The 12,664-nt window shown below is 36.4% G+C and overlaps 1 protein-coding gene across 1 annotated transcript in view; it reads left to right on the top strand.

Moving 5' to 3' along the window:
• The window catches only part of CNTNAP4 (contactin associated protein family member 4), a 234,948-nt gene that overhangs the window by 138,212 nt on the left and 84,072 nt on the right, over window positions 1-12,664 (top strand). Inside the window, exons 5-8 of the mRNA XM_004437095.3 lie at window positions 8-211; window positions 758-942; window positions 1,699-1,842; window positions 5,284-5,545. Of these exons, the coding sequence (XP_004437152.2) occupies window positions 8-211; window positions 758-942; window positions 1,699-1,842; window positions 5,284-5,545 (795 nt within the window). The remainder of the gene's footprint in view (window positions 1-7; window positions 212-757; window positions 943-1,698; window positions 1,843-5,283; window positions 5,546-12,664) is intronic.

Here is a 12,664-nt window from a genome sequence, read left to right as displayed (position 1 = left end):
TCACCAGGATCAGAGGTGGTTGATCTTGATGGAAAAAGTTCCCTTCTCTACAGATTTGATCAAAAATCCCTCAGCCCAATAAAGGATATTATTTCTTTGAAATTTAAAACCATGCAGAGTGATGGGATTCTACTCCACCAGGAAGGGCAAAATGGAGATCACATCACACTGGAATTAAAAAGAGGAAAACTCTTTTTACTTATTAATTCAGGTAAAACTATTTGGTGAAGTGCTTGAAAATCTAATCGTTTAGATATCATTTCAGTAACTTTATACTTTTATAGCTTATCTTATAACACTTAAGGTGCCTTATTCCCAGATTTAAGGGCTTATATATATACCAATATTGCACTTTCATGTAAAAATGGTTCATGATTTGCAAATTGTACAAGACCCTCATTCGATGTTTCTTACATCATACTGAAAGAACTACATAGCTATTTTCAAACATCATGAAGAAAGGGATGGGTCATTGAAAAATATTGAGGTAGTAAAAATAATGAGGTTGGAGCAAAGATAAAATTTACATCGAAAAGGAACATGTGATGGGTAACACTAATAAAAAGAATTAACAGTGGAAGAAATTACAACAAGCTTGAGAGGATGTTATATTCAAACTTCAGGTAAATCCATTCTAATGTTTTGGATGGAATGCATGGAAGGAAATTGCAATTATTATGAGACAGGCTGGTCCACGATAGGGAAACTTTTTTCTAAGTCTGGAAATAATGATGCTGTTCTTTTTTTCTCTTCTAAGGTGAAGCTAAACCGCCCTCCACTCACACCCTGATCAATCTTACCCTGGGCAGCCTGCTGGATGATCAGCATTGGCATTCTGTGCTCGTCCAGCGCCTGGGCAAACAAGTCAACTTCACTGTGGATGAGCACAGGCACTGTTTCCACGCCCAGGGGGAGTTCAATTACCTGGATCTTGATTATGAGGTGTGATGGTTACATTTAAATTAATACAGATTTTATGATATCTATGTGGTATAGGCACGCCAAAGAAAATCCACTGTAGCAAACCTCCCTTTCAGAGTAAGTCAAAGTCCTGGTGAAGTGTTTCCCAGGGTGACCTAACTCTCAGTAACAGATTTGGGAATGGGACTACTGAGACTTCCTCTTGCTCACAATATGTTAATTTATCATATAGAGAGAGGTTGTCTTTTTCACCCAAATTGTGTAGTCACAGAACATCTACATGGAGAGATCTTGTCACCAAAAGTACATATAGAATGTGTTGCATGATTTTTTGTGCTATAGGGCACCCCTGAGAGCAGTGTCGATTGAGGGAGAGGAAGTAGAATGAATACATTAATTCATTAACAATTGATTCAAATGCACAAAGTAAAATGCCATTATAATTGGTTTTATTATTAAACAGAGGTTTACCATGGATATAGAAATACATTTTTATTCATCAACCTATAAATATCAAATCCAGGTGTGATTAGCAACTTGTAAGAATAATCAAGCTCCAGTGTAAATAAAAACTGAATGCATATAAATTTGTTTTAAAATCTACATCCTAATTTTTTTTGAAAAAAATTTTCCTTTGAAATCAACAATATGGCAATGTAGGGTGATGAAAAATTATCTATCTGTGATAATTGCAGCTATAGTTGCTAATCATAATTATTTAAGCAGATTATCAGAAAATCACTAAACAATATTATTGATGCCATTTTTCTTTCTAAGATCAGCTTTGGAGGGATTCCAGCACCTGGAAAATCAGTGTCATTCCCCTATAAAAATTTTCACGGGTGTTTAGAAAATCTCTATTATAATGGAGTGGATATCATTGATTTGGCCAAGCGACAAAAACCACAGGTCATTGCTAAGGTAAGAGAGTCTTCATGTGAATGAATGAGTAGAGCTATGTGGCTTTTCCACACAACGAACTTGCTCTGTTTTGGATGTGATGTTTTAGAGATTATCCTTATTCATATACACTTTTCTCTGGTTGGCAATATCCATAGAAGGGATTAATTCTATCTAAAGGAATTATAATTCACAAGGCGTGATTATTTTACTTTTATATGGAGTAAAGCAGTTTTTTTTACAGTTGCTAATTTAATTTTATTGTGATATTATTACTCCTAGGAGACTAATTTCTTTTGCTCTGTAATTTCCTTAATAAAGATATTCCCTGACAAACTCTCTAAACAAGCATACCGAGTTCCTGGAATTAGATAACATCCATGTATATTAGAGAGGCATTTGAAAAACTTGTATTTGCCATGGTCATTCATAACAAATAAAAGAAACTAATAGGCTGTTACGACATTGCATCTGCCAATCTGTCTCAATAGCGGTGTTGGTCAGGCTGTGTCATATTCTAATTCTGTGGAAATGCGGCAGAGTTTAAATATAACTGTATGAGTCAGGGTTCAGTCAGGGAGGCAGCACCACTGTAGTTTTATGAACAAGGGATCTATTTTAGGACTTGGATCTTAACAATTGTCAGAGGAGCTGGAAAGTGGAGCCAGCTGTTAGGAAGAAGAGATGGAGCAGAGGGAAGGAGAGCCAGGACAGGCTGGAACAAACCAGCTCCTCTGTGATCATCCTTCACTGTGCTTGATCACACATAAAAAACGTTTGGAGGAAAATGTCTGGTGTTTCAATTCAGACTCAAATATCACTCATGTCCCTTTTTTGGTTACCTTTTTTTTTTTTGGTGAGGAAGATTCACCCTGAGCTAACATCTGTGCCAGGCTTCTTCTATTTTGTATGTGGGTCGCTGCCACAGTGTGACCGCTGACAAGTGGTGTATGTCCACACCCGGGAACTGAACCCGGGCCTCTGAAGTGGAGTGCACTGAACTTAACCACTAGGCCACGGTGCTGGCCCTGGTTAACTTTTAATGAGAACCAGACGAGAAAGGGGATTCTGGGAAACATGGTCTCCAACTTAACCAGCTTGATGATAGAAAAGCAGACCTGTATATCCATTTGGATACATTTCTTTAATTGTTCAGAATTCAAAATATGTAAAGTTAAGCTCATGTTAGCAAATCCCAAAGCACATCATGGGAATGTTTATTGTTTACAAAATATCTTATCCCTAATTCTCTGTGTGAATTGATAGTGTTGATGTGAGTATACCATCCAGCGACATTTTTATTTGTTTATTTTTTTTGAGGAAGGTTAGCCTTGAGCTAACATCTGTTGCCAATCCTCCTCTTTTCTGCTGAGGAAGATTGGCCCTGGGCCAACATCCATGCCCATCTTCCTCTACTTTTTTATATGGGACACTGCCACAGCGTGGCTTGACAAGTGGTGTGTAGATCCTTGCCCAGGATAGAACCTGTGAACACCGGGCCGCCGAAGGGGAGCGCGTGAACTTAACTGCTACTCCACCGGCACCTCCAGTGATTTCTTTTGTAAAAGGGAAAGTGATTTAGAAAAAAAATAAAATTATAGATAGATATATGTGTATGTTTCATTGGCAAAATGAGTTTCCAGAAACTGCTCAGGCAACTAACACCCACTCTTCATTGGCAAGAAGACTCACTTCCTGCAGGGTAGCAGGCAGCTGTCCAAATGAAGTGTAAGACCAAACTGTGGCTAGTAAAATGTTTCCATTTTTACTGGGTTTGTTTGTCTAAGAATGCCTTTACATTACAGGTCATGTAGTTTATTCTTCAGCTTTTGTTATTTCATTCATCGGGACAAGATATTTGTCCACAAGGAAAGCTAATTCACTTTTAACAGAATCACAACACAGCCAAATGTCTTTGTTTAACCAAGACTCAATGGTTTAATTCCAATGTGTATACTTCTAAATAAAGTTGATTTCATTGACTTCTCAGATCTAGACTTGGAAAATTTGGTAAAGATTATTTTCAGGAAAAATGGAAACATTTACCTTCATTTCTGAGGCATGTTAAGGAACATGCTGAATTAATTCTAAATAATTCAGACCTTAAAGTTTTTAAAAACCTTTATATATATATTTTACTCTAATAACAAAATAATTTTTATATACAGTATTTTAATGAAAATTTATGCAATTCTAATGTATCTTGAAGATCTATTTTAAAACCATTAGATGAGAAATAATACATGTAAATCTGATGACAAGGGCATAGTGATAAGAAAAAGACAGGAATAGTTAAAAAAAAAAGGAATGTAAGTAGTACATTGTACATTATAGCATCCGATGTAAAACCTAAAAAAGAAAGGAAAAATGAAAAATGGGCAGAGGATATGAACAGACCACTCTGAGGAAAGCAAGTCCAAAAGGATAACAAACTCATGAAAAATGCTCAGATTCACTATTAGTCAGGTAAATGCCAGATAAATGAGAATGTTATATAACTTTGGCATTTTTGTCATCAAACTTGTGCAAATTTAAAAGGTTTATAATACATATTACTGCCGAGGATGTGGGGAAAAGGATATCCTCCTATATTACTGGTGGAGTGTTTTAACTTTTTTTTTTTTTGGAAAAGAAGCTGGAAATATTTATTACAACATATAGGCACAGTAGTTCTATATTTAGAACCCTCTTCTGTGGAACTGAAAACACCACCACACGCAGAAGTATGCAGAGTTGTGTATTCCAGCATTGTTGGGAGAAACAAAACCTGGAAACAAAGTGTGTGCATGTTAACAGGAAAACAACTGAGTAAAAACTGGAGCATTCACATGGTAGAGTATTATGCAGTCCATAAAAAGAAGGAATTAGGCTTATGCCAGATAACTCCAAGGGATTTCCATAAGGTATTTGTTAGTGATAAAATCATGGTACAGTAAAAGATATAAACATGGCTCCTATTTTTATAAAACAAATAATGCCTAGTATATAGGTGTATGTATTCATAAACATATATTTAAGTGTGTGTGTATGTGCATATAGCTAAAACTATATATATATACACACACACACGCACACACGTATGTAGAAGCCAAAGGTAGCAAGAGAGTAGAATGAGTGGGAAAGGAAAGCAAAGGAAAAGATAAAAACACAGAGTTGGCTTAAATACGTTTTTATTGAATTCAATTATTCTGAGTTAGATGCCTGTATGAAAGGTGAGAGATGGGGAGAAAAGGATTTCACCCAGAAAACCCAGGGAAAGATTTGCCTGCCCGTAGTATCATTGGATTTGCAGAACCTTTAAGATGTATGGCAAGGATCTGAATTTTCATGGTGATAGCTATATGTTGTTTTAAATTGAGGATAATATGAGATGGATAAACAGCCTTTGTGACTATTTCAATTTCTATTACTAACGTGATGTGCGAGTCGTTCTTAAAGCTTTTCCTTTTGCTTTACTCTCAGGGAAATGTGTCGTTTTCCTGTTCACAACCGCAGTCTGTGCCCATGACTTTTCTGAGCTCCAGGAGTTACTTAGCACTGCCAGGCCCTTCCGGGGAGGAACAGATTTCTGCCGCTTTTCAATTTCGAACCTGGAACAAGGCAGGACTTCTGCTCTTTAGTGAACTTCAGCTGGTTTCAGGGGGTCTCCTTCTCTTTCTTAATGATGGAAAACTTAAGCTGAATCTCTACCAGCCAGGAAAATTACCCAATGACATCACAGCAGGTAATAAGTGTGTTCCTGCAGGCAAAGCATATGGATTTGAAAGATTTCATTATCTCTCTGTCCCTTCTCCATAAAATTTTATGCATAACCAAAAAATTAATATTTGTTTAATAAATGAGTACTTGAATTAATAAGATTATCAGTACTCTTCCTAAGAGGAGCTTGATTCCAATTTCCTTTTAAATTGGCTCCAACACTGGTAGTTCTTATTAACCAAAGTGATAGTTGTGGAGGAACAGAAATTTCCTTCCATGACCGTCTCGCCCACACCAGATAAGTCAACATATCCTGAGGAAATGTGTTTGGGGAAAAATGTGAAAGACTTTGAAATGACCCAAAAGTTTACTGGGTGTCTTCAGTGGAAAACTAGGCTTGTCTAACACAGCTACTAGTCTTATCAGGTCTGTGAGAGAAAGGGAGAGGTCTTTCTTGCATCTGTATCCATATCTGTATGTTAGTGTGAATGTCAAACGTAAAGACTTAGTCAAAGTAACTTCAGCTGCTGATGTATTCTGTATAGAGTTGGATATATTTTGGGAGGATGAAAAGATTCGTGCAAAGTTCCTCATTCGGCTACCAAATGCAATTCTCTCCACTTCTACGCATTACGGTATCATTTCAAAGATTAGAAGTAACATAATTAAGGGTACTATATGAGTGTCTGGAAAATTAATGTCTAATTTAGGTCAGTGCTTTGGGTGAAGGATATTTTTGTCCCTTCATTAAAATTATATAGTTCTTGACAAGGGATCTCCATCACATTTTCATGTATACAGAATAACACCCAAGCCAAGCAACTAGAGGTCACGTTGGGGTAAATTGCTACATCAATTTAATAAATGATCTTTAAAAACAATTTAAAGATGCCACTGTACCACTCCTCTGTATTAACTATGACCAAAATTAATAGACTATGACTGGGAGAGGAAAGAAAGTTAAAAAAACAGTCAGAAACTAAATATAAGAAAAGCAAGTATACAAGTGGATACACTAAGGTCTAGTATTTATATATCTTTTTTGTTGTTCATATATCACTGCAGTTTAGATGCAGGAGCTGAAAGTTCAATATTAAGTATAATTTTTAGGAGGTCCTGTGCTGTGACTTTTTAATGTGATGCTCAAAATGTGGTAGATTTGCAGCCCTGACAAAAGGAAATAAATTCATCACTGTCATATTAATAATTAATAGGCTCCCTAAAATGAAGGCCTAAGAATGTAAGCTTGCCGTTAATGTGTAGTTTATTGTGATGTATTTGACATCCTCTGAAGTAGTTATATTCAAAGCCTAATTTTCAGCATCTTAAAGAAACTCCTTCACTAAAATGTTACTGTAGTGAGCCCCATGAAGCTAGTTCATTTCTAAACACTTTATAGCATCTATACTTAATAAATTACTAGGTGTCAATCTATATAGAATACCCTGAATGATTTAAAAATCTTAAATTAATGTCTAAATCCATATACAGTATAATCCATTATGGCATCATATGACTTAGTGTGATTGTTTTCATGGCTATTATAAGGAGCTTAGACTAAATATGAATGTCAATATAGTAAAATTCTTATACTTCAGATAACACAAGTAGGCCTTACCAACTCCTCACCCCCATTTTTTCAGTTTCTTTTAAAATATTAATTTCTGCTAGTTTCAGTGAGGTAAGTACATTTTGCATTTGAAAGTAGACTATTTAAATGGTAGTTTGGTGGGTGGTCAATTTGTTCTCTTGTAGGGGAAGACTTTCGTGTGGACACTGATAATTAAATCAGTTGTCAGAATGTGTTAGAATGACTCTTTAAAGAGAATCAAGTATTTATTGATGAATCAGTATCATATTATATTAAATCTTTCTGTTTTATAAGGATGACTCAGTCTTTCTTAGCTACTGGAGATATAAATTACTAATCATATGTTTTAAAAACTCAAAATATGTATATCTTTTACAATGGAATAAAAATTAAATTGTATTGAGGAAGAACTGAATTGTGCACATGTTTGAATTATCTGGCTACATTTTTAATGTGGTGTACAGTTTTGCAAATTGTCATTTGGAATTCTTTGAAAATATTGTGTCAACCTATATCATTTTTGAAATACTAAAGATATTATATTAGTCTAAATTATAAAATATATTAGCAGTACTGCAAAATCCATCATGACACAAAATATTTTCAGTCCTTGTCACTTTTATAGATGTCAAAGCAAAAATCATTCAGATGGCATCAAAAACCCAGCAAACATTACAGTTATATTTTCCTATTCAAAACAAATTCTTTATTGTCAAATTTGAGGTTTCTACTATGATTTTAGCATTTCTGCTGCTTTTGCCTAAAGGTGAAAATCAGGCTGTCAACAAGCCTCTTGCTCCCGTGGGCAGGGCCTGGCAGATGCAGGCTTGCGGAATATGAGATGTGCATTTTTCATTTCCTAGGCATTCGTGATTCCTGTGGCCCTGGCCATGGAGCAGCCCTCTTGATTTGCCCTACCCAGGAGAAACCTTTTTTCATTCCCCCTTATTCCCTTTCACTGTCAGAATATTCCTACCTTTCAGGTTATAACCCTGTCACTCCCTTAAAGTCCACTTTCCTAAAGTGATAGGCACAAATGACCTCCATATTTTCATCTTGGCAAGAGCAATCTGGGCGTCTGGATCTTTAATTCTGGTTAGTGGATGTAGGTAGTAGATACAGGAATTCTGGCACTGTGTCAGAGCGCTGAAAGATGTTCGGAAACAGGGAAAACCCTTCTGTTGCTCTTTGAGTAATGGCCTTTGTATAATTGCCTTTTACACTTTTGCAAACAACTTACCCTATACAGCAGGCTTATTTTTTCTTTATAATTCTTACCCTATGGATGTCTATTATAGTCTTATGGGAGGGTGATGGTGGCTAAGCTGTCACAGTATTCCTGTGGAAATTTAGGTCTGGTGCCTGAAGATTCTATACAAGGGGGAGAAGATATAAACCTTTTTCCTCCTGCTGTATTTTGTGTGTTTATGTGGTTTGGACCTGAGAGAGTGAGAAGGGTGGAGGGGAGGGAGAGGGAGAGGAAGAGGGAGAGAAAGAAGGAGGAGGAGGAGGAGGAGGAGAAAAAGAAGAAGAAAAGAGAGAGAGAGAAATGGAGAGGGATAGATTTCTAGTAAACTACTCTTTCTCTCCTACTACCTACAATTGCAAACACTTCCATTTATTATTCCATTCTTCCATTGGAATTGTCAATGCTTTCCTCCCAAAGACCGCAGTGATCACCCCTGTAATCAAACAAGTTGGGTTCCCTTGTTATTGCAACAAGGGAACACACAGTGTGGGGAGGCATGGGGTGTCTCACTGCGAAGGTGTTAAGGATGACTTATTACAGGATTTTGGGTAGCGTTAACTGATTTGTGGGGATGTTTCAAGGAAGTGGAAAATTCCTCTGGATTAAATGCTGTCAGGAAGTGAAGGTAATTGTATGATTAGGTATCTTCGTAAATCCTATCTAGAAGGGTGGGGGAATGAAATAAGGCTAAAGCTGTCATTGGTAAATGACAAAAAAAAAAAAATCAGTTGTCATTTCTATTATGCAGGAGAGAATAGTTTGGTATTTTTGTGGTTTGCACAGTATCCTTGCTTTTGTCTGTGCTTAGACAAGATTACAAAGTAGTCTTGATTATTTTTTTGGCCCCATTTCATTGTCATCACAGAGTGACCTTGTCTGATATTGGCATTCTATGAGATTGTTTATGTTCAACAGGAGGACACCAAGGCCTTGCTCTGAGTGCCAGCCAACGTCTCACAGCACCAAGGCCTCACTGAGAGTACCAGGCATGTTGCTAGCTGTTAGGGCTGCTTTCCTCTCTCTCAAAGTTAATTGTTTAATGTGAGCAAAAAATAAGAGGACTTCCTGTCCTGCAGGCGGGGAAGAGGGTGGGTTTTGGAATTAGCTCACCAGCTGGATACTACCTTGGGTAATTTGTTTATCCTCCTTGAGCCTCATTTTCTCCTTATTTAAAATGAGAATAATAATAGCGGTGTTGAAGATTAAATGACACAGTGCATATAAAGCACACAGCACCTGTTATGAATAAACAGTTCAATAAAACTGTTATTATTATTATTTTATTATTATAACAACAACATGCCCCTCCTCCAGATTCAAAAGTTATGAGTGGTAGGAACAGTGTACTAGAATTAGCATTAGTTACCTAATATCATGAACAAGAAAAAAATACAAATGCTAGCCTGGGAAAAGATCAAAATTCAAGATTCAGAGTACAGTTTCTACTGAATGTGCATTGCTTTGCCACCATCATAAAGTCAGAAAATCAGAAGTCGAAACATCATAAGTCGAGGACCATCCATACTTAAAAAAAGAATTTGATTTAAAAATTATCCTTTTTGTTATGTAGCATTAGGTGAAATGAATTAAATGGATCTTCCCTTATTTAATTTGAGTAATAAATCCCATTCACGGGTAATAAATCTTCTCGTGATAAGTGAATGATGTTTATTAAATGAAGCTCCCCCACAAACACAGCACAACTTCATAACCTGCTAGCTGGTTGGATGAGTGCATTTAACTATGTCAAATTACAGAGTGGGCTGTCCTGGCAGTTGTTGGTTCTTAATCTAGATCGGCTTCCTTATTGACAGAAGATGTCCCTGAGCCTTTGTCTGATGCATGCCTAACCCTGCAGTTACCTAGAGCATTGCTACTCAAAGTGTGGTCCCAGGACTAGTACTGGGTCAGTGAAGTACTTGTTACTAAGATGAGTATAAAAATTGAGGTTAAGCTCTTAGAAAACTGTGACAGCAATCAGATATTGCTACAACATCTAAGCACACAGTCAGTGGGCTTGCATTTTAAATGTCTTCTTTATTTAACTTTTTTAGAAGTTCATTTTTATTGAATTTTATAAAAGAATCTGAAATATATCAGAAAAGAAAATGTTCATCGCCACAGGTAGTTGGAGAAATGACATCCTAGACCAATGGAAAGCCTAAGATGGAGTAACATGAGTAAAGTCATGTGTGTAGGCACATCCGTGCTTTGAGATAGAGCTGGTAGGAGACATGTGGTCGGGGCAGGGAGAGTGGGAAGGGTCTTTGCACGTGACGCAAAGCTCAATGCAAGGATTTTCACTCTAAATGTATCCTCTTAAAGGAAGCACTGGATGACAAATCTGGGACATTTGATTTATTTTAGTCCAATCTCATACCGTCAGGGATTATATAACTCTATTCAGCCGTCTATTTCAGAGTCCAATCTTAGAAAATGTGTCTAAAAGTATCTAACCTACATCCTTCATTTTTCAGTTTTCAGGTCTTTCTCATTATCTTTCACAAACCAAGCAGAGTTGGGTCTTTGGAAATCTTTTTTGCTTCATGGATGTCATGTAAAAATGAGCTTCAGTGCCCAGGATGGAATTTGTGTTGTACTAAATAAGTCCAGGGCAAAGAGCTTCATCATCTAAGGGAGCTTCTGTGCCTTTTCTATCTGAAAGCTTGTGGTTGAAAATAGCTGGGGAAATAAAGAAATTGCACACAGTATCAGAAAAGAGACCCATTGCCTTTGGGTTTAATGGAGTGCTTATATTTTTTTCACTAATTTGATCTGCAAAATCATAGGGAGTTGAATATTCAATGGATGTAAACCTTAGTGGTAAATCCACAATAGAGATGCTTAGATTCCACCTGTCTGCTAAGTAGTTAACCACAGAGCCCCTTGTAGACTTAATTCCCTTTAAGGGAGAAAGGCTACACCATCTCATGGATTCATGACTCTGGGACTGCCTTAGAAGGGACTAGAGATTGTTTTTTAGTGGCAATAAGGAAACTTTGATTTTTGATTATAGCAATTTTTGATTATATATATAAACTTGGGAAATACAGAAAAACTATAAAAACAAATAAAAACAACCACAGTTTTCTTTCATGCAAAAATTACTGTTTATATGTAGAGATATTTCCTTTCAGTCCTTTTTGATATTAATGCAAAAATTAGGAATATAATTAGAATCACATACATAGAGGCAATTCTTATTATTTGCAATAGTTACGTTTTATAAAGGTGCTGTGAACACTGAATTAACAAATACTGAACCATTGCTCCTAGAGGAAATACCAGGTTAGGTTCCTTTGAGCCTCTGGTCACAACATTTTTGTCAACTGATCAATACAAACCTTGTTTTATGTGTGACTCTGTTTAAAAACACCTTATTTAATATATATTGTTGATTCATTAACATCGAACTCACGACCAACAGCACTATATCTCATGCCTGAATGAAGCTTATCTAAACATGTAGTTTCTCCATGAGGCACGTCGCAGCCTTCTTGCATTTAGGAACACTAGACAGCACTTCATTACTGTTACTGTTTTTGTTGTTATCACCAACAAAAAGCGCAAAAATGTGAAAAATATGTTTATGTAGGAGAGCTGAAACAAGAAGCATCCCCTTGTTTGATCTCAGCTGGAAATACGTGTGTCAGTCAACTCTAATTTTTCTCTGCTCTGCACATTTCTGTGAATGACTCCAAAAGTGCCCCAAGTATTGATATGGGGGTTACAGATAAATTATGGTGAGAGGTGAATTTGCATATGTGGCATCTGCAAATTATGAGGATCCATTGTTAAATATGGTTTTACACACTGCTTTATTTTTTAACTTTGCATTATACTGGTAAACTTTCAGTATTCGTTATTATCTCTTCAAATATTTTTGTCATGATAGAGTTGATGTACCTTGATAAATATGCTACTCTAATTTTATGAAAGATGACTACAGAAAAGTGTAAATAAGCAGATAAATCATTTTATTGGGTATAACCTAGAATTTTGGAAAATATCTGTGCTTTTACCAAACCCCTCCCCATAAAAAGTAATTTACATGATAGAAGCTGAAAATTAGTCCATGACAAATAATTGAAAGATTTTAACCATTTAGGATTGTCCAAAGTTGGGAATTTTGTTCTCTCTGTGGCGGCCCTAAGAAAGGGAGAGATAATAATGCACCATTTTCCCCATAGAGGGTGCTGATTTCCCACCTGCCTCCCTTTTCTCTCTTCCTTTTTGTTTCCTTCTATTAATAGGTGTGAGTGTTGTACTTGTTTGAGTGATGTATTTATTGCTGTTTCTAACCA

This window comes from Ceratotherium simum, chromosome 30, assembly GCF_057802395.1.
Source record: "Ceratotherium simum simum isolate JZ-2026a chromosome 30, ASM5780239v1, whole genome shotgun sequence".
NCBI classification, from domain to species: Eukaryota; Metazoa; Chordata; class Mammalia; order Perissodactyla; family Rhinocerotidae; genus Ceratotherium; species Ceratotherium simum.
This window is presented reverse-complemented; position numbering and strand designations above follow the sequence as displayed.